The 23319-nt window shown below is 37.6% G+C and overlaps 1 protein-coding gene across 11 annotated transcripts in view; it reads left to right on the top strand.

The window, feature by feature from the left end:
- SYTL2 (synaptotagmin like 2) overlaps positions 1-21056 on the top strand; it is a 120240-nt gene extending 99184 nt beyond the window's left edge. For 6 of the 11 annotated variants that reach the window (XM_023209260.2, XM_023209256.2, XM_023209261.2 and 3 more), the window contains 9 exons: positions 659-753; positions 3893-4012; positions 5852-6021; positions 7528-7630; positions 10020-10190; positions 14705-14783; positions 17215-17314; positions 18894-19099; positions 19935-21056. In XM_023209260.2, coding sequence (XP_023065028.2) covers positions 659-753; positions 3893-4012; positions 5852-6021; positions 7528-7630; positions 10020-10190; positions 14705-14783; positions 17215-17314; positions 18894-19099; positions 19935-20080 — 1190 coding nt within the window. In that variant the 3' untranslated portion in view covers positions 20081-21056. Of the gene's footprint in view, positions 1-658; positions 754-3892; positions 4013-5851; positions 6022-7527; positions 7631-10019; positions 10191-14704; positions 14784-17214; positions 17315-18893; positions 19100-19934 lie in introns of those variants that run through there. The other 5 variants (XM_023209262.2, XM_023209265.2, XM_026446974.1 and 2 more) reach the window with 3 other exon arrangements.
- Positions 21057-23319: the final 2263 nt, after the last annotated feature.

Here is a 23319-nt window from a genome sequence, read left to right as displayed (position 1 = left end):
TTAAATTCTTAGAGTACCCTAACTTTAACCATTCTAACTTGGCCTTGGGATATTGAAAATTCTCAATCAACGAGGTATCTAAATAAGTTATATTTTCAAAAAATAATGTTTATTTTATAATTCTGAGTGAAAAACACTATCAGAAAAGTAATCCTCATGCTCACTAAACACACCTACTCTAAGACACTCAACAACCAGAACACTTTTATTATTGAGTTGTGTACAAAAATCTTGATTGAAGATGTCCAGATGAAATAGTTTTTCAGCCTGCAGTGTGTTAGTAATATCTCTCAAGGAGATGAACCAATAAAATACAGACCTTATGGTCTGAAACTCTGATGTGAAAAAGTAAGTTAAACCAATTCACACTGACAGTATATTTTAATTCAAGTTCAGCTCCAGTTCAATAAAAACTAGTGTTTTTAAAATTAACTTTGTTTTGTATTTGGTTCAACTCCTTGCTAGTTTTCTCTATGTATAATTTATAAAAACTGCATGTTGCTTATCTCATGATCCTGTGCATGCAAACTACTGTGCCTTTAACTATTTTACAAAAACATGTTTGTTCATAGCTTAAATAAAAGTATGTTTTCAATTAATGTGTAATGTTTTCTGACAAGTGTAAGAATAATTTTGAAATGGAAATGCTGCTGTTTAGTTTCCACAGTGCCTACACCACCTGATAATCCATTTTCTCACCCTGACAAACTCAAAAGGATGAGCAAGTCTGTTCCAGCATTTCTCCAAGATGAGGCAAGTTTGTCTTTTGTACCTTCAGAAAAATAGAGACAGAGGGTTGGAATTGCTATGCCAACGTTGGTGTGTTTGTATTCCACTGTGGCAGAGACCAAAGAGGTCAGAAGGACTGACCCTTGCCTTTCAAGTCAATAGAAGTAGTGTTGTTGATCCTGGAACAGGGAAAGGCTCATCTCGTTTGACTCAAACAGTAACTCCTTTTGGTTAGTGAAGTCAAATTGCATAGATTTGGGAATGTGATTTTGTTTCAAAGCAAGTACAAAATAAGAAATACAGGAAGGTATATGAACTGATTATTCCTCCGTAGTTTGGAGTAGACTTAATTTGTGAAAACTTAATTTAGGCAGTATGACTGGCTTGAAAGTGTTTGTTAATAAAGTAACAATGACACAGCAAGCTTTAAGGAGTATTTATTGGGTGCCAGGCACTTTACATATATCATTTAATCCTTCAACAACCCTAAGAGGTAGACACCATCATTATCCCCACACATTACAGGTGAGGAAACTGAGACTAAGGGAGATTAACCTCACTCAGCTAGAAGGGGGTTCAACCAGGCCTGGAGCACAGATCCAACTTGCGTGCTGTTAACGACTATACTATATACTATATGGTCTTAAGAAAGCGCATGACTATAATTTACTATTCATTGAGTACCTAGTATGTGCCAGGTACCTATTCATCTAACTCTTACTAACTATATGTGGTAAGGACTATTTTCTTCATTTTACAAATGAAGAAAGAGCCCCAGAGAGGTTAAATAACTTTCCCCAAATCCAATTGCTACTGAAGAGTAGATCTAGGACTTTAACTCAGGTCCTTTGACTTAATTAAGATTCCAAGTTCTTGCAGTCAGGTAGTTAGGAGCCTGAGCTTTGGAGCCAGATATCCCTAGTCCTAGTTATGATACTAATTTTCTGTGTGATCATGGACACATTCAGTACCTTCCCTGAGTCTGGTTTTCTTGCACCTACCACATGAGGTTGTGGGGTATCAGTAGGATAATGCAGGGAAAACACATAGCACAGTGCCTGGTATATAACAAGTACCTGGTAAATGTTAGCTGCTACTGTTCGTAGTTTTGGTCTGATTTCTAACGGTGAAATGAAAGGCTTCCTTATCAAGCATTCTCTTAGTAGATGGAATGTTGAGGAAAGCTCTGGGCAACACATAAATTATATTCTGTCACTGGCCTGGGCATCCTTTTGTCCATTCTTGGGCCTTCGATGAACTGTATCTGCAAATATTCAGCTCTTGCCTGTGGTTAAGAGCACATGTTACAGTTTCTTTTGGAAAGAATCACTCATTCTTTGAAAGTAATTCATTAGCTAGAAGCCAGCAGTAGGCATGCCATACAGTTCAACCATATAATAATATGAGGCCGGGCATGGTGGCTCATGCCTGTAATCCTGGCACTTTGGGAGACTGAGCCGGGCAGATCACTTGAGGCCCAGGAGTTTGAGACCAGCCTGGTCAACATAGCAAAACCCTGTCTATACTAAAAATACAAAATATTAGCTGAGTGTCACGGCTCATGTCTATAATCCCAGCTACTCGAGAGAGTAAGGCAGGGGCATTGCTTGAACCCGGGAGGCAGAGGTTGTAGTGAGCCGAGATCGCGCCACTGCACTCCAGCCTAGGCGATAGAGTGAGACTCTAGTTAAAAAAAAAAAAGTGTGTGTGTATGAGGCAAATTATGTAAGTTCCTGGGTAACTTTCGTCCTCCCTTCAATTTTAACCTGCTATCTTATAGCTCCACACAGAAGAGAGTTCAAATCATTTGGGTTTGTGTATCAGAGATGCCAGAATTAAGCTGTGTCATTTTACGTGGGGTATAAGTTGAACTGGGTATTAAGGAAAGTAGAAATGCAGTCAGGCCTTGCTCGTCTGTTCCCTTTGAGACTTATCATCAGTCACATTTTTTGAGTGCCAGTTATGTGTAAAACACCTTTCCAGATCAACAAAGCAGAGTCCTGTCCTTCCAATAATTCACTAATGATCTGATATACTAGGTAGAATGTAGTAGGCGCTAAAATAGAGGGAAATGACTCTCAGCATGTAGGGAGAGAGTGTGACAACAGAGACATTTAAAACATATGAATTGTTTTAATCCTTGAGAAAGGATTCTTATCCATGTAAAGCATTAATTTTGTTTTTCTTTAACTCCTTTATTAATCTGCATTAGAATTGGCATCCATTATATTGATGCATAATTGCATGGTCCTGGAATATGCTGGCATGAACTAACCACTCCATAAAGGTGTCCCTTAACCCCTGGTGCCACTGAACTGTTCCATAAGCTCTCTAACCCTAAAAGGAGCTCACTCTGAATCATAAATTTTTAAAGCTACTATTTAATAAACCTTAGATTCAAATATAACAAAATTTGTTACTGTAACTTTTCTTTCTTTTCCCAGGTAAATACTTCCTGGGACATATTTAAAATAAGTACCTGTATCTTCCTTTTTTTTAATGTGTTAAAATCTAATGTGGGTAGAATGTATAATTTAATATACTTCCCTCTAGCAGCAAAAAGACAAGCACAATATGTAAGGGGAATAGGAATATGTAAGGGGAAGTTTAAAAATTTTTAAAATTAAAAAATATATATATGGCCTTGAGTTGAAACAGATCAGACTAGCATTTCTTTTTTCCTAGTTTAATAGTGTCTCAAGTAAAAGATTTGATTTTTAGAGAAGTTACGGGCTATGCTAATAATAAGAGGAATTAAACATGATGTTTTGGTTTTAACAGTAAATCTTTTTATTATCTGGGTAAAGTTAATTTCTCGTATATACCAATAGAGTTCTCCAGGCAAATAAATATATAATATTAAAAGAGTGGCAAGAAAGCGCACAATAGTGCTGTCTTCTGTAGCACTTTGGGAGAGACTATTTTGTAGGTGAAAAAAATCACTTTGTTGTTTTGGTAGCTAAGCACTGCCTTCCTCCTTAGGTGAGGTCAGGCAGACCACCCACTCCATCCTGAATCCCATACCCTGGCAATTAGCATTAGCATCTTTTGACCTTGCAGAAATGTCAGTGGGATACCAAAATATCATCTTTGCCTAAACAGAGATTCTGATCTTGGCTCATTCTGAATTTAAATATTGTGCATATTATATGCTGTTTTGTAGAGTGATGACAGAGAAACAGATACAGCATCAGAAAGCAGTTACCAGCTCAGCAGACACAAGAAGAGCCCGAGCTCTTTAACCAATCTTAGCAGCTCCTCTGGCATGACGTCCTTGTCTTCTGTATGTAAACAAAGGCTCCATGTTAATATCTCTCCGCATCTCTGAACTTTGCTCTGACATGCTCATGCTCATTGTAAAACAGCCTCCTCCTGTATTTCTCAGGGCACAAGCAGTTTCTCTAATCCATACTTAGCTTCTGGCTAACTACATCTATTTTTTTTTTTTTTAGACTAAAGTGGTGCATATTCATCATAAATAAATGTTTGGGGGTTTTTTTGTTGTTGGTGGTATAAATACTTCACAAATAAACTTAAATTGCCAAGAAGATGAACCACTAAATTTTTCTATGCAACAAATGGGGTAACTGTGATAAAATCTGCTTGTATCAGATATGCTTCATAGAATTATACCTCTCTTTTAGTAATCCTGATGAATCAATATGCTGGTTGACATGAAAGAATATGAGAGGTAATTCTTTGCCTTTTAGAAGGCATCTGACAGCATTTTAAAAGGAAAGATCCTTAAGTGTAGTTACTCAGATTTGATTTAAGGGAATCTGACTAATTTGACTTTACATAGAACTTCTTGCATAAGGTGAAGTTGTGTGTGCATGTAGTATGTATGTAAAAATATATGTAAATATATCCACATACACTTATCTGAGTATCACATATGCATACACATACATATATTTTACCAAGTATGCTAAACAAATGATAAAGTTGTGCTTAAATTCTTGCTAGCCTTGTGTTACTGAAACCTTTTTTAAAAACCTATTTAAATTGAGTTTCTGCTGATAAAAATCTAACATCTGCCTTTGGGAAGGTTTTAAACTCCCTTCATCAATCATCCATTTTCTACCCTTTCTGACCTCTAAAAGCGCATGGCTCAGTAAGCATTTTCTTAGATTCAGTGGATGGGTAACATGGTAAAATTCCTTGTTAGTGCCTTGGAAATTTGATACAGCAGTGTGTCACTGTGATTAGAGTGTCTGGGTTTTCTCACATCTTCTTTCTTTTGGATTTTAAATATTAAGCATGCCTGTAAATGGATGCCTTTGAATGCCACCTAGCATAAAATCACCCTGCTTTGAAATGAGCCAGCATCTAAATAACTTTGCGTTTCACTTTTCATCTATGTCTTATGGGGAAAATTTTTTAAAAACATTAGTCAGCTGGGCGTGGTGGCTCACGCCTGTAATTCCAACACTTTGGGAGGCCGAGGTGGGCAGATTACTTAAGGTCAGGAGTTCGAGACCGGACTGGCTAACCTGGTGAAACCCCATTTCTACTAAAAATATATAAAATTTAGTAATACCTTTCAAAAAGGTCATTTTGAAGGTTACCTTTTTTTTTTTTTTTTACAACTACCCTCATAAATTTACAACCTAAAATTGATTTATTCAGTCATCTAGAAAATTGGAGATACAGCTGAGCGCAGTGGCTCACGTCTGTAATCCCAGCACTTTGGGAGGCCGAGGCGGGCGAATTACCTGAGGTCAGGAGTTTGAGACCAGCCTGGCCAACATGGTGAAACCCTGTCTCTACTAAAAAAAAATACAAAAATTAGCCAGGCATGGTGCCCAGCTGCTTGGGAGGCTGAATCAGGAGAATCGCCTGAACCTGGGAGGCAGAGGTTGCAGTGAGCCAAGATGAAGCCACTGCACTCCAGCCGGGGCAACAGAGCAAGACTCCATCTCAAAAACAAAATGAAACAAAAAACTCTAGTCATGTATATCATGTCAGGTTGTCTTTATAGATATGTCTTTATGCTATATTGAATTAACTGCTTTTATAAGCAAGCTAAAGAAATAATGCCAGTAAGAATTATATCCATGATCCTTGTGCTAGGTTTAAGAACAAGATAGAGACAAACACTATGTATTTCTGATGCTTTCAGGTGAGTGGCAGTGTGATGAGTGTTTATAGTGGAGACTTTGGCAATTTGGAAGTAAAAGGAAATATTCAGTTTGCAATTGAATATGTGGAGTCACTGAAGGAGTTGCATGTTTTTGTGGCCCAGTGTAAGGACTTAGCAGCAGCAGATGTAAAAAAACAGCGTTCAGACCCGTAAGTACATTTTAGAGTCACCTACCTTCTCTTAGTTCTCAAACTGTCAATCTTTATAGGAATTGGAAGGAAATAAAGTAATCAAAGAGGAGGGAGGGTGTGTGTTAAAAGGAATGTTTGAAAAGTTGGGGGAAAATGCTCTTTTATTCTATAAAACATATGTCAAGCATTAAATTATAAAAATCATAGAGAAGCACAAAATGTTTCAACTTGGAAAGGACCTTTGGGGTCATCTTGGTCAGTTCCTTCATTTTACAGATAAGAACGCAAGCACCAGAGAAGACAAGTAACCCATATATGTGAATTCAGATAGAAGCAAAATGAAGAATGAGGACCTGAACCTGTCTCTTTCCGTCACACTCTCAAACGTTTTACAAAATTAGGGACACATGGGACACACTTCATAATGCTCAGTGGTATAAAAATAGTTAAGACTGTAGAATGAGAGTATTTTCATATTTAAATTATATCTTACAGAACTTTAGGGGAAATTGCTAAAATTATTTTTTTTAATCACAGGTTTGATTGCACTTCAGTGTTTTTTTTTTTTTTTTTTTTGCAAACGCTGAATGGTATTCCCCACTTATCCCTATGCAGCAGTCTGATTCTTATTTTGCTGAGACAAGCCCAATTCTTTTTTCTTATTCTTATTATAAAAATAACTAAGCTCAACATCCTTTATTTTTTTTAACATTGAAGATAACTTGACTAGGTATTTACTAAGATGAATTTATTTCAAAAGACAGTAACAAAAACTTAAAAATACAGCACCAAAGTGTTTTCTCAGAGGGAACCAAACTAACAGATTTAAGCTCTATGTTGGAAGTGTGTTTTCTTCTTCTTCTTTTTTTTTTTTTTTTTTGAGATGGAGTTTCACTCTTGTTGCCCAGGATGGCACGATCTCAGCTCACCACAACCTTCGCCTCCCGGGTTCAAGCGATTCTCCTGCCTCAGCCTCCTGAGTACCTGGGATTACAGGCATGCACCACCACACCCACCTAATTTTGTAGCTGTGTGTGTGTGTGTGTGTGTGTGTGTGTGTGTGTGGTGGTGGTTTTTGTTTTTTGGTTGTTTTTATGAGACCAGTGTGGCTCATGGGGCTTCTCCATGTTGGTCAGGCTGGTCTTGAACTCCCGACCTCAGGTGATCCGCTCACCTCGGCCTCCCAAAGTGCTGGGATTACAGGTGTGAGCCACTGTGCCTGGCCTAGAAGTGTGTTTTCTGCTCCTTTCCACCCCTGCATATTAGTTAAGGCCAAAGGAAAAAAGGAATTCAGGAAATGTCTGTTAAAAATCTTCAAAACAATATTAAATGATCAATTCCATTAAAACCTGTTACACATTTAAGCATAAAGGTATTGGTGGGAAAATTTGTTATTCACTGCTTTTCTTAGTGTCATGAAATAATTATTTCTGCGGTCAGTTTTCAATGTATTTAAAAAACTAGATGTGGAAACATCTCTTTTATTTTCCTTGACTTTCTTGTCTGTTCAATTCTCCTTTTTAGATATGTAAAGGCCTATTTGTTACCAGACAAAGGCAAAATGGGCAAGAAGAAAACACTCGTAGTGAAGAAAACCTTGAATCCTGTGTATAACGAAATACTGCGGGTATCTATGAACTCTCTCTATAGGAAAGTTCCAGATGGTGACCTGTTTACCATGTCTTCTTGGGTAGCAGCTCTACGGGATAAAGTCAGTCACCAAGAGAAGAGAAAGAAAGGAATACAAATGTTCTGAGACTGTTTTGTTTGAGACAAAACACCATGAATGTTGTATACATTATTTAATTCACTCCCCATACATACACTGGCAGGCTGGTATTGGTATCTGCATCTCACAGATGAGGCAAATGAAACTTGGAGAAATGAAGTAACTTACTTAAAATCACACAGCTTGGCTGGGTGTGTTGGTTCATGCCTGTAATCCCAGCAACTTTGGGAGGCTGAAGCGGGTGGATCCCTTGAGGTCGGGAGTTCAAGATCAGTCTGGCCAAAATGGTGAAACCCTGTCTCTACTAAAAATACAAAAATGAGCCGGCATGGTGGCAGGCACCTGTTATCCCAGCTACTCGGGAAGCTGAGGTAGAATGGCTTGAACCAGGGAGGCGGAGGTTGCAGTGAGCTGAGATCATGCCACTGCATTCCAGCATGGGTGACTAGAGTTAAAACTAGAGTGAAACTCTGTCTCAAAAAAAACAACAACAAAACAAAAAAAAACCCACCACAGCTGATAAAGTTGAGCATTGCAACCAGAATGATCTTCTAAAAGCACAATTCTGATTATGCTATTTTTCTGCTTTCTGTAACCCTTAGGGTCAAAGCAATCTTTCTTAACATGCACACCAGTCCCTTCACAACCTGAACTCCAGCCTCAACTTTCCTCTCTCATAGTCTTTATTCCAGTCACCCTGAATTCTTTTCTGTTGTTTTAAGGAAGTACATTTTCTCACAATTCTGTGAATTTCTGTTCTTTCAGGCTGGAATATTCTTCCACACATTATTTCCTTAACTACCTCCTCCACTGTCTTAAATGCCTCCTCTTATGAGGGGCTGTACTTAACCCCTAAGTTCTCCTGCTGTCTGCTGCCTCGATAATCTTGCTTTATAGCAGGATATGTTAACAGCAGTTTAACTAGTGGTTTAATTCCTTGCCACTAAATTGTAAGTTCCATGAGGGTAGGGACCAACTCAGTGTTTTTTTTTGTAAACTGTGTGTCTTTGGGCACCTCAGATCTGCCAAGTGGGGATAATGCTAGTTTTCATATTTGCAAAAGGAAGATAATAATAGTACTTAGCTACGTACCTTAGCAGTTGAGAACAGTAAATTAGTTAATTTGTGTGAAAGATCAGCACACATTAAGCATTTAATAAATCTTGATCCTTAATCTGGGATAGGTATTCAAAAAATGTTTACTGGAAAGATAAATGGACAGATGAATAGAAAGTATACTTGGCTCATATTCTTTTTCTCCCCCAAAACTACATCATGCTGCCTTAGTCATGACTAACAGATCATTTAAAACTAAAAATAGGTGTTATTCATCCCCTCTTTCTGAAAACTCTGTCCAAGTATTTGATCATCCTCTGGAAAAATAAGCAGTTAAATCAACTCAGTCATCCATGGTCTGAAAACCACCTGTGGAATTTTTGTAGCAAGTTTTTAATTACAATTTGACTATGATATACCCTAGTACCTTAGCTATTTCTGGGTCAGCTACATCAACCCTATACTCAGGAAACGCCAGATAATTTAAATGTTAAGCTCAGAGAAAGAAAGACCTGCTACAACCACAATGGACATTCAAGTAGTACATCATGAAGCCAAATGGAAATTATTTTTAGATTAGAAGTACTATTGTCCTTTCCATGATTATATATAATTAAAGATTGACTACATTTGAGATGAAAAACTGTTAGGATGCCAGATCTTTTCTACTTGGCCATATGATGCAGGAAAAGACAAGTTTATTTATTTATTTTAAATACCTCATCTGTGTGGGACGTTGATAGTGGGGGAGGTGTGTGTATGTGGCGGCATACATGGCATATGGGAACTCTGTTCTCAGTTTTGCTGTAAACCAAAAACTGCTCTAAAAAGACTGTTTTAAAAAATACCTTGTTCTTCAGTAGCAAACAGAGAATTGGGTTAAACTTGATTTGTATTTTAGACTGAATTTTGTATTACATCTAGTCTAAAAATATTCAGCAAAAATTGAAAAATTGGCTTTTATTGTTAGAGAACTATTACCAGCTTTGATATTTGAGTCTTGGCTTGCTTTTCGAGAGTGGGGAAGCAAATGAGCTTTTATGAAAGATGGATTTTTACCTCTTTGAAACAAGACACTTAGAATAAGATGACTTTGCAATATTTTTGGGACTTGAAACCTAACAGATAAGAAAATTTGATATATACAGATGAATTTACTCTTCATCTGTGTGTCATAACCTTGGCATCAAGTAATGTTATTCATCATTTAATTTTCTTCTTTGAACTTCAGTATAAAATTGAAAAACAAATCTTAAAGGCACAGAAGCTGAACCTGTCCGTTTGGCATCGGGATACATTTAAGCGCAATAGTTTCCTAGGGGAAGTGGAACTTGATTTGGAAACATGGGACTGGGATAACAAACAGAATAAACAATTGAGATGGTACCCTCTGAAGCGGAAGGTGAGTCTGGAGTTCTTTGTTTGTTTATTTGGTTGGTTGATGTGGGGCCTGGTGTATAGGAAAAAGCTTAACTGCATTTAATTCAGAGTACGGATCTGTAGTTTGGGATAATTTTAAACTAGAGAAAAAAAAAGAAAAGTAAAAAGGGTTATTGGGAGAATGTTTAAATCATTTAACACAAATGTTTCAGAGACTTCAGGAAGGTCTTTTAAATAATTCAATCCTGTGAAATTTGATACTGACTTTTAGCCTAATATGTGGCTGAATTTTGATAAATGTTCCATGTGTCACTTGAAACCAAAGTGTATTCGATGGTTAAAGGATGTAATGTTCTATATTAATTAAGTCAGAACTGGTTCCTGAAATCTTTTGTATCCTCTTGGATTTTATGTCTGTGTGTACTGTGAATTATGCGTAGAGTTACAATTGTGGATTTGTCTTTTTCTCCTTTTAGATTTATTATTTTTGATTCACTGTATTTGAGATTGTCTTATTGTATATACATACAACTAGAATTGTTATATTTTCTTGATAAATGAACCATTTTATCATCTTGAAATTTCCTTTTTATGTCTAGTAATACTTACTGCCTTAAAATCTAATTTGCCTATATTTGTATAGTTCTATTAGCTTCCTTTTGATAAGAAGTTTGTTTCTGTCTTTTGATTTTCAGCCTTTTAACATACTTGTAGTTCAGATATATTTTTATAATCAATAGTTTTGATGTTTTTCCAGTCTTAAAATATTTGTCTCTTAATTGGATTATCCAGTCCATTTGCACTTAATGTAATTATTGACATATTTGAGTCCAAACCTAGTATCTTACTATTTGTCCTATTTTCTTATTTTCATAATTACCTCCTTTGGGATTATTATTCCATTCTTTTCTCTATCTTAATATGTCAGCTATGGTTTATTTTCATTTTTCTTTATTAGTTCCTATAGAGATTACAATATGCATCCTTGAATTAAAACTGTAATATAAATGAGAACTTTTGCCACTTTCAGAACAATGAAAGGAACCAAGAACATTTTAACTCCATTTACCCATTCTTCCATCTTTTGTGCTATTTTTGGTCATGTTTTAATTGTATATATTTTTAAGTCCCATAACATTACTATTATTGTTTTATACAGTCTATTAATTTAGATTTAACCACATATTTGCCTTTCCATTGCTCTTTCTCCTTTCCTGGATTTCTCCGTGGAGTTGTTTCTTCTGTTCAAGACTCTCCTTTAGTTTTACTGTTAGTGAGTATGTCCTGGCAACAGATTCTTTCAGATTTTCTTGGTATCATAACATCTTTTTCAATCTTTGAGGGATATTTTTGCTCTGTTGCTAGGTTGACAATTATTTCTTACAGTGTTTTGAAGATGGCACTTCATAATATTTGGTCATTTCTGTTGTGAAGTCAGCTATTAGTCTTATTTTTGCTCCTTTGAAGGTTATGTGTTCTTTTCCAGATTTTAGGATACTTTTCTTTGTCTTTGATTTTTAGCGGTTGTACTATAATGAGCCTAGGTGTAGTTTAATTTATCCTGAGGTTTGGGGTTCACTGAGCTGCTTGAATCTATCTATGTTTTGGTATCTTTCATCACTTTGAAAATTTACCAGCAATTATTTCTTCAAATATTACTTTTGCCTCACTATTTTCTCCTCTCCTTCTGGAAACTCCAGTTACAAGTATGTTATACCTTTTTATTCTGTCCAATATGTTTCTTATGCTCTTTTCTGTATATTCTTTTCTTCTTATATTTCAGTCCATTTTTTGATAACTTGTCTTATAATTCAACACTTTTACCTGCTGTCTATTCTGTTGTTAAAAACCATCTACGATTTAAGCCAATCTATAATATAAAACTTATATTTTCAAAAGTATATTTTCTTTTAACTGTTTTGATTCCATTTCTCTCCTAAAATTCTCTATCTTAACACTGTCTTTATAAATATAGCATGCAAAGTTATTTAATGTATGTACTTGAAAATTTCAGTATCTTAAAAATGTGTGAGTCCTGCTTATCTGTTTTTTAAAATCTTAGTTTAGACGCTTAGTTCTTTGTCTTGATATGCCTGTTCATTTTTTAATCTTATGTGGGGTGTTGCATATGAGAACTTTCTAGGAATAATTTGGGAAGATTTACTTTTGCTTCTGACAAAGCAGGCATAGACCACCTTCATTTAATCTGGGAATGAACTGACTTTGAAGCACAAGCCCAGTTTTCAAGTGATCTGGTCTAGTTTTTGCTCATATTCCTAGGCTAAGGCCCTTCAGAGATTACAACTGAAAGCCATGGGAAGTAGTTCTCAAAATCAGCATGCATCTGATTCACCTGAAGGACTTATTAAATCACAGATTCTGGGGCAGGATGTGGTGGCTCTCACCTGTAATCCCAGCACTTTGGGAGTTTGAGGTGTGGATTGCTTGAGTCCAGGAGTTGGATGGAGACCAGCCTGGGCAACATGGCAAAACCCTGCCTTTGCAAAGAAATTACCTGGGATTGGTGTTATGCACCTGTAGTCCCAGCTACTCAAGAGGCTGAAATGGGAGGATCACTTGAACCCGGGAGGTGGTGGTTGCAGTGAACTGAGATCACGCCATTGCACTCTAGCCTGGGCAACAGAGCAAGACCCTGTCTCAAAAAAAAAAAAAAAAAAAAAGCCCACCAGATTCTGAGCCCTATTCCCAAGATTTATGGACCCAAGAATATACGTTTTGTAACAGGTTCCCCATCAATGTTGCTGGCCTAGAAACCATACTTTGAAAACCACTGGTTTAGAGTGCTTTTCCAGTGCCATTCCTTCTTGGCAGGCCATGGACTCCAAGTTTTGTCTCTCCAGCCTCATGAAACTGCTAAAAGTCCTGCTCACCTTTTCAGTCTCTTTCTGTTCGGCTTTTTATGTGCTTAGTTTGGCACTACTTAAATGCCTCAAAGTGAAAAGCCTAGAAGAATGTCAGACTCTAAGATCTTGTTCATTTGAGTGCCGTCTGTATTAATACTTATTTAGCGCTTTGAATTTGATATTTAAAATCCCGCCTTTTAAATTGTTCTTAGTTTAGGGGTTGATGTGATCCAAGCTAGTCCATCATAGTAGGAAGTGATAAATATAAATAACTAATACAAACCATAACTTAGTGTCTACACCACAGTGGAACTGTTTTAGTTCCACTAAAGAAATGGTTCTCAAATGTTATATCAAAATCACATGAAGCACTTATTTCTAGCCCTACTCAAGACCTGAACTCCTCAGAAGATATCAAAAGCATCTCATTTTTAACTGGCTACCATTATGTTTCTGATACATACCCATGTTTTGAAAATAAAGCTCTAAAGAGCCCGAATTTGAAAGTAAAATTATCTTATACAGGTTTAGCATCCCTAATCCAAAAATTTCAAATCCATAATGCTCCAAAATCTGAAACTTTTTGAGTGCCAATATGATGCCACAAGTGGAAAATTCCATATCTGACCTCATGTGATAGGTTGCATAAAGTTATTAAAAATATTATATAAAATTACCTTCAAGCTATGTGTGGGAGATGTATATGAAACATAAATGAATTTTGTGTTTAGACTTGGGTCCCATCCCAATGATATCTCATTGTGTATATGCAAATATTACAGAATTCAAAAAACAAATCCGAAATCTGAAACATTTTTGGTCCCAAGCATTTCAGATAGGGAATACTCAAGGTGTACTTGAAAATAACAGATAGAAATTTTAAAAATTATTGTTCACTTTGGGAGGCCGAGACGGGCGGATCACGAGGTCAGGAGATCGAGACCATCCTGGCTAACACGGTGAAACCCCGTCTCTACTAAAAAATACAAAAAAACTAGCCGGGCATGGTGGCGGGCACCTGTAGTCCCAGCTACTCGGGAGGCTGAGGCAGGAGAATGGTGTAAACCCGGGAGGCGGAGCTTGCAGTGAGCCGAGATCCGGCCACTGCACTCCAGCCTGGGCGACAGAGCAAGACTCTGTCTCAAAAAAAAAAAAAAAATTCTTGTTCAATCTTTGTTGTACTTACAGACTTCCTTGCATTTGGCCTAAAATAATCAGATTAGTGCAGCTTTGAAAATGTAAGATATAGCCTTTTCCCCCTTACTTTCACACACTGTCTCATACTCCTTCAAATAAAGGGAATACAAATAAATTGTTATATATGCTGGCTAAATAGCTAACAAAATATTTGTATTTTGATTAATATTAAAGCATTCTAAGAAACCTCTCCCATCTCCAAGAAAGCCATTCTGGTTTCTTCACCATCTTTGAGACTAAAGGCCTTGAAATATTTTCTGGGTATCCTGCAAGATTTTTCAACATACACAGCCTAGCTTTCCCAGGTATTAAGGCAACGGTCTAGTTCTGATGCAGAGATAAATTTTAATCCAGAGCACTCATGAGTGACACATGGTCCCAGAAATGGGACAGATATGGTTTTCTAATAGGACCTGTACCAACAAATAGGATGAAAAGTCTGTCTCACACCTGCTGACATTTCTTCACTTTTCAGACAGCACCAGTTGCCCTTGAAGCAGAAAACAGAGGTGAAATGAAACTAGCTCTCCAGTATGTCCCAGAGCCAGTCCCTGGTATGTAATGATTTTCCATTCAGATTTATTTCCTTTCCCTATCGTTCTCTTCTCCCAGTATTTATTATGCATTTTCAAAGGTGAGGCCCTAAACAAACTTATCAAGTTAGTAACATATAGACCAATGAGTCTATTCACAGTTGTAAATAAGAAAGTTCTTTTTTTGTTATTGTGGCAAAAACCATAAAATCTACCATCTTCACCATTTTTAAGTGTACAGCTCAGTAATTCTAAGTATATTCACACGGTTGGGAAACAGATCTCCAGAACCTTTTCATCTTGCAAATCTGAAACTCTGTATCTGTTAACCAACAATTTCCTTTTCCCCTACTGCCAGCTTTGGTAATCGTCATTCTACTTTCTGTTTCTATGAGAAAATTCTCATTTTTTTTTTTTTTGTTTAGTTTAGTTTATAGTCCTTAGGTTTCACCTCACTCTCCAAAAAGTTTGTATCTGCACAATATGAATGACCTGTATTCAGAATTTGTGTATTCCTGTGTTCAGAATTTGGACCTATTGATAGTGCTATAAGAATAAAACTTGAGTGTTCTTTTTCACAGGTGGGAATTAGTAGGACTCCAGAGAACTTAAAGCTCATTGGCCCTCCACTCTCAGGGTCTCATTAAAAGATAAAGCTTTTCCCTCAAGATTATCAGTTGCCTCCTTGTCAGGTCTTCAGCCCAGTTAAGCAGCAAGAGACTAGCAGGAAATGAATGCCAGCCAGCTCCTTGATCCATTTCCCAAGCGAGTTCCCCAAGTTAATCTCTTTAAGAATCTGTATGAACATTATGGCTGAAATCAGGGGTTGTAAACTCAAATGCTTTCAGTAACCAGGCAGTGAAGCTAGTGAGATGGAAGAAATAATTGATGGTGAGGATAGTGACTGAACTAAAGAAAAGCATTCTAATGTAGTTTATACTGCCCACACAAAAAGAAAGAATTAGAGGGCAAGCAAAGCATATTTTCAGGCCAGATTGCTGTCAGACTACCACCTTGTAACTTCTAGATTTTCCTAAAACATAGATTCTTTTGCATATAATTTGTATTCTAACATTTAAAGTCAACATTCATAAAAACCCCATTTTCCTTTTACCTTCTATCACTTGGTAGTAGAGGGCAGGGGTATTGTGTGTTGTGATGGGTGCCACCATGTCTGAATTTTTGCCCATGTAGTTTTTCTTCCTTGAAATGGCTTTCTCCTCTCCTCAACCTACCAAAATCTTAGATGAAGCCTCATTTCCTCCATAAAGCGTTTCCTAACTATATTAGATCTCACTGATCATATAATCTTCTAGAACATTGCAGTAATAACTTGGAGTTTCACTGTATATTACATTTTTATCATTTTATTTGAATTATTCTCTCCAGCATAACTATAAACATTTCCCAAGGGCATAGATTATTTCATGTATTCTCTGTATATCTAATGATGTTCCTAGCATAGCATAGAGATGAGCGTATGATAGATGCTCACTAAATACTGTTTGGTTGACTGACTGAGCTAACCCAGTCAGAAAAATCTGGTGGCATTCCTCTGTTCATATGAACCCAGTCTAGACAACAATTTAAGACTAAGCCAAGTTCTTAGTAACTATCTGCCCATAATATTAACTATTACATATGTACATACAATATCCCTATAAAATGTGTAACCACTCTTGGCCGGGTGTGGTGGCTCACCCCTGTAATCCCAACACTTTAGGAGGCTGAGGCAGGTGGATCCCTTGAGCTTAGGAGTTCAAGACAAGCCTGGGCAACATGACGAAACTCTGTCTCCACAAAAATTTAAAAATTAGCCAAGTGTGGTGGCACATGCCTGTAGTCGCAGCTACTCCGGGAGGGCTGAGGTAGGAGGATCACTTGAGCCCAGGAGGTTGTGGCTGCAGTGAGCCATGATTGCACCACTGAACTCCAAGCTGGGTGACAGAGTAAGACCATGTCTCAAAAAAAAAAAAAAAAAAAAAAAAAGGTATAACTACTCTTAAAAATGACTACCTTAGCCAATACCTGTTTTGGGTACTTTACACTCAAATATGTTTTAAATGGCTTCCACTAGCACCAATTGATGTTGGTATTAATATTTGGAAGGTATATGCATTTCATTGAGATGTTTTGAATATAACTATAAATGAATGATTCATATTCCTGATGTCTGATTTTGTTGAACCAAGAAAACCCCAAACGAATGATATATGAATGATGTAATACTCTGTACTTACAGTCAATATGAATTATTTTTATAGAGCTGAGTTCAGTAAAACCAGATTATGAAAGACTTAGTTAAGACTGTATAGATTTAATCAGTTCAGATGATATCATCAAGTACTAGCTAGTATCTCCGTGCCAGAACATTTTTAGGCTGACAGCTTTGGATGCAGTATTGCCAAGAGAGAACTGGCAGTGAAAATTTTCTCTTCTTTTTCTATTATAGGTAAAAAGCTTCCTACAACTGGAGAAGTGCACATCTGGGTGAAGGAGTGCCTTGATCTACCACTGCTAAGGGGAAGTCATCTAAATTCTTTTGTTAAATGGTAATAGTATTGATAACTCTGTCTGTATCAGTTCTATAGCCTGGCCTTTGCTGGTTAGTTTCGGTTCTCTATATCTGTAATGCTGACTCATTATTCATAATTTAAATGAATTTACTTGGGATAATGGAAACATGAATTGGAGGAATCTATATCATGAGCTCTTAAGGCTTCATTTAGCTTTAAAATCATAAAGTAAGAGGTCAAATGAAACTAGAGACCTCATACTCAGTATGTAATGTCTTCTAGGGAAAACATCTGTTGGTGAGGGCAATAATCAGTTCAAAAGTTTATTAAATTTCTAATGGTAAGATGTCACACCCCTTAACTCCTTTATGGAGAGGGAGAATTCCTTCTCTCCTTTGTCCCACCTGTTTTGTGGCCTATTTGCAAAGGGTCATTGTATGAGACTGTACATATATGGAAAATGATTTGTTAATCAACCCTTACTAAGAGCTTGAGACAGTCTGGGTTTTTAAATGGCAAACTCTTCTCTGTTATACATATAAAATGGCTGGCATCTAGTAAAATAATAACTAAACAGATATTAGTGCACTCTCCTAGTTTCTCTAATTTTATTTATATGTAGTCTACCAGAAGACCAACTGTAGCTTTTTAAATATATGTGACATATATCTGGTAGGGCGAGTTGTCTCACACCTCTAATTCCAGCACTTTGGGAGGCCAAGGCGGACGGATCACTTGAGCCCAGGAGTTCGAGACCAGCCTGGTCAACATAGCAAAACTCCTTCTCTATTAAATAAATAAATATATATGTGACATATATCCAAGTAGCATAGATGATATTATTTATGATTTTTCCCTACACGTACTCTTTATAGATGTCAGCTGGTGAGATTTTTTGGCTCAAGTCAGCCTCATTCTGAGACCAAGTCAGTCAGTCACATTCTGAGACCATTCACAGACCTTCTTGCCTTGTATTGCCACTTGTATCGTCTTATATTACCACTTATAAGAGGCATGGTAGGTTAAAGTTCATTATAATTGTTATCATAAATGAAATGTAAGTGATTGTAAAAAAAAATTACGTGATTTATTTCTGAAGTCAAATCTAGCAATTTGGAGTCTTCTTTTTCTATTCTGTATAACACAAATGTCTTAGGCTATCACAGCTAATCAGGATAGCCTGTGCTTCCAAATTTTAAAAGAATCCTCAAGTGATTACTAGCATATTAAGCACTTACTAAATGCAGGCATGGAGCTAAGTGTTTTGCATATGTTATTTAATTCTAATTTTGACCTTATGAAATCAGCATCACCATTCCCATTTTATAGATGAAGAAGCAAGTGTCTGTGAGGTTGCGTAACTTTCCCTAAAATGCATACCCAGGAGGTAGCAGAGTCAGGATTCAAACCAAGTGTAGCTGACTTTAGGTCCAGAGTCTTTTCAGCATGATGTGCCCCTACCCCAAACCCCACTGTCTGCCGAACCACCACCACCACTATCTCTCCACATCTTTTCCTCCATTGTCAATCTTTAGTAGCTGTGTTGTTATGTATTGAAAGCATGAATGTTCACTATCTTACTAAAATGCTCCCACAATCATGCCTCTTTTTGTAGTACCATCCTTCCAGATACAAGTAGGAAAAGTCGCCAGAAGACAAGAGCTGTAGGGAAAACCACCAACCCTATTTTCAACCACACTATGGTGTATGATGGGTTCAGGCCTGAAGATCTGATGGAAGCCTGTGTAGAGCTTACTGTCTGGGACCATTACAAATTAACCAACCAATTTTTGGGAGGTCTTCGGATTGGCTTTGGAACAGGTACTGTTTGCTACATTTTTAATTCTCCATGAGCCAAATTTTTCCAGAGAGACTGGAGGTTTGTTTGTTGCTTTGCTTCTTCCCAGTGAAAACTGAGATATCCTGAAAACAGATATCTGTTAAGTATAGTGAAATAAATGAGTAAAGAAATGTCAGATTGTGTGCCAAGGGCTCCAGATACGAGGATTAACAGGGTGAAGTGTCTGTCCATATAGAGCTTAAGTTATTGTGGCAGTGGCAGGGACAGAAAAGCCTTCATCACTAGTCTGCCCTGTAAAAATATTTATAGTCCTAAATGTGTGCTTTGAGTAATAACAATAACATTTATGGAGCACCAGTCACTGTATTAAATGCTTTATTTACATTATTTCATTGAATCCTCACAAGTCTATGAGGTAGTTACTAATGTTACCCCCAAAGGAACTGATAGTTCAAGAAAGTAAGTAACACAGCTACAAAGTGGCAGAGCCAAGATTCAAAATTGAGTCTGTTAGACACTAAAGCCTCAGTCACACTAACCTAGAGCTCACCCAGTGTCATCTCCAACCCAGTACAGGAGTCCTCCTAACTCCCTTATTCCCTGATGAATATTCGTCTGGCCTTTACATTAACTTGAAGAAAAATCATTGCTCTGGGAATTATGGCAATGATCACAAAAATGGAGTCACTCAGACAGTTGAACTGTTCTTCCTTATATTGAGTTTCACATCTGCCCTCCCAGTGAAGAAAGCTCTTCTTAGCTTTCACTGGTGGTTATAATTAGGGAATGACTTTCCCTCTTTTCCCCACCCCCAATGAGCTGTTTCTTTATAAATACAAAGCTTCCTTTTTTCAGGTAAAAGTTATGGGACTGAAGTGGACTGGATGGACTCTACTTCAGAGGAAGTTGCTCTCTGGGAGAAGATGGTAAACTCCCCCAATACTTGGATTGAAGCAACACTGCCTCTCCGAATGCTTTTGATTGCCAAGATTTCCAAATGAGCCCAAATTCCACTGGTGCCTCCACTGAAACTACTAAACCCGTGGAATCTGATCTTGAAAATCTGAGTAGGTGGACAAATATCCTCACTTTCTATCTATTGCAACTAAGGAATACTACACAGCATGTAAAAGTCAATCTGCATGTGCTTCTTTGATTACAAGGCCCAAGGGATTTGAATAATAACAAAATGTATAATTTGTGACTCTAACATTAAAGAAGATATCTGAACAAGCTAGGAAAATTGAACGTCTGCTGCTGCTTCAAAGAAAAAGTTGCCCCAGAGCATTAAACATGGGGTATTGCTAATAAGCAAAATGTTCTTGTTTGCCATCATGTGTTTCACACCACAATTCTGTGCCACAGTTAAGAGGGTCTGGTACCCTTGCGGGACCTTTGTAGGTTGTGGGAAAAAGTAGCAGAAAGATACTCAAAGTGGGGCGGGGAATGGAGACAGAACATCAGTGATGATTAAAAAAAAGGTGGATCTTAAGAAACTATTTACTCTGCAATCTCTAATAAAATGTGGAATTCCATGTTAGGACAATGAGACTGAATTTACTGGTGTTTTCTGCCTTGAGAAAACAGGCAGTTAAAACAAGCCTCAAATGTATTTTAGTGCCACCCACTGGCCATAGGTAAAATTCAGTTGTTGGCTTGTTTTGACTTAATTCTAAGATAGGTCTCAAGCCTGTATTTTTATGAGTTTATTTTTTTAAAACCCTGCATATATATGATTGTTTTTCTTATAACTTTATTATATGAAAGCAGCATAAGAGTAGTCACAAACATGTTTTACAACAAAGTTTTAATTAGAATGTAAGTTGTTCAGTTATACTGTACTTATGTATGTAAAATTTTCATAAAGTATTTTGTAAAAACCCTTAGAATAAATTATCATTTGATTTAAATTGTATTAGAAAATTAGCCTGACTTCTCATTTTAAATAAAATATTTTAGGAATTCTAAACATCTAAATTTCCTAACAAGGCTAATGAACTTCTTCTGGGCTAATATTTCTACAGTCTTCACTGCAATTCTGGGAATCATCTCCCCTAAGTGGGCAACTTTGGCTATGTTATTAAGAGTAGGATTTTTATTTTTATTTATTTTGTTTTAAAGGACATAGCAGATCTCAAGGATTTTTTTTTAAGTAGTTAAAATGCTTTGGGGATGATTTTAGTATATGAAGCACATTACTCTTCCTTAGGACCCAACCAGCTTAATTTTCTCAAAACAAGCACTGATTTAATGTAGGTTCAAGAAAGCCTGAGTGACAGGTGAACTTGGGATCTTACAACAAGCATCTCATAAATGTCATTGAAAACAACTAGAATACTTGCCTCTTTTCCCAAACAGATACTAGAATCTTCTACCCACTTGCCAATAAGAGCAACTAACCTAGGTCAATGCCCTTTCCATTGTCTCCTCAGGTCTTTTTTTTTTTTTTTTTGAGATGGAGTCTCGCTCAGTCACCCAGGCCGGAGTGCAATGGCGTGATCTCGGCTCACTGCAACCTCTGCTTTCTGGGTTCAAGCAATTCTCCTGCCTCAGCCTCCTGTGTAGCTGGGATTACAGGTGCCCACCATCACGCCTGGCCAATTTTTGTATTTTTAGTAGAGATGGTGTTTTACCATGTTGGCCAGGCTGGTCTCGAGAATTCCTGACCTTGTGAATTGCCCACCTCGGTCTCCCAACCCAGGTTTTCTATTAGAGCGCTTAGTCCAGCTCTATTTCCCGTTCCTGCTGTGAACTTAAGGAAGGGCAAAATGAGCTAATTAGAGTCACACTTCCTAGAGCACAGTGGCAGAAGCACAAACCCCATTCTGGCTTCTGCCACATCATAGTACATGTGACTTTCTCAGCCCTTCAGTTACCTGTAAAACCAGCATCTGGCCAGCTCTGGAGCACTAATGAGATTGGCTCCATTATCTCTCCATCTAGGACCAGGACTGCCTGCCTTGTCCTATCCCCCGATCCCTCATCTTCAAAACACCAAAGTGGACAATAGAACCCCCCACCTTCCTTGCATCTATCCGCAGCACTTCTGACTGACTCAAGAAGTCCAAGGAGATGTTTCACACAAAAAAGAAAGTGTAAATCATAAAGTGAATCTCTCCTGGTTCAAAAGGAAGGCCAAGTGTGAGCTTCATGCTTTATGAAATGTAAGCATGGCTGGGTGTGGTGGCTCATGCTTGTAAATCCAACATTTTGGGAGGCTGAGGCGAGAGCATTGATTGAGGAGTTCAAGACCAACCTGGGCAGCATAGCAAGATGCCATCTCTAGAAAAACTAAAAAAATTAGCCGGGCTTGGTGGTGTGTGCCTGTAGTCCTGGCTACTTGGGAGGCTGAGGTGGGAGAATCGCTTGAGCCTAGGAGTTTGAGGCTGCAGTGAGCTTTGATTGTGCCACTGCACTCCAGCCTGGGAGACACAGAGATATCCTGTCTCTTTTAAAAAAATGTAGGCAACTTGAATTCTTTAGTGAACTCGGGTTGACATGCTTTTGTGCCAGTGTAACTTTTAGGCAAAGACCCTGCTAAAACTTCAAAGTACATTTTTTTAAGCTGGAGGCATTTTCTTGAACTGCATATTTTAGGGCTTTTTGTTTTGTTGTGTTTTTTTTCAGAAGCCCAACTGCAAATAAGCCAGAAAGGAAGATTTATTGGAAATATACTAGGTTAGGTCACGGAATAAAGAAGTACTGCAGGAACCTAGGTTATTTTGGGGACCTGCAGGCTGGAACCAGAAACTCAGATGGGATCTCTGTCCTTCAGGGAGTGAGAAATAGCACCTCAGCCGGGTTCAGCATCACAACCTCTCAGCTAAAGCACTTCTTTTTCCTAGGTTCAGCTTGAGAGACCTATGGTGGAAACTGGCCAGGTCTGTGTCATATGCCCACCTATTGGACCATTCACTGTGGATGGTATAATATGATTCACCTAGCCTGGGTAATGTGCCCACCCTGTGGCCAAAGGAAAATGGTTCGTTATTAGAAGAATGGGATGTTATATAGACACTGGCGAAATCAAGAGCTAGGCATACATGCAATTTGTTTCTACCTCAAGTGAAAATATTTCAAAATACCATTATTTATAAAATGAAGTAAAATTTCTAAGGGTCACCACTGACTCTTTTCAGAGAGGCCTAAATTCTTCCACTTACCATGACTGCTGTAGCTTCTAAGTAGGTGGTGAGGATCCTGGGAACTCCATGGACTTCTCACATGGTCTGGCAGTCCA

Source organism: Piliocolobus tephrosceles, chromosome 13 (genome assembly GCF_002776525.5).
Source record: "Piliocolobus tephrosceles isolate RC106 chromosome 13, ASM277652v3, whole genome shotgun sequence".
NCBI lineage: Eukaryota > Metazoa > Chordata > Mammalia > Primates > Cercopithecidae > Piliocolobus > Piliocolobus tephrosceles.
This window is presented reverse-complemented; position numbering and strand designations above follow the sequence as displayed.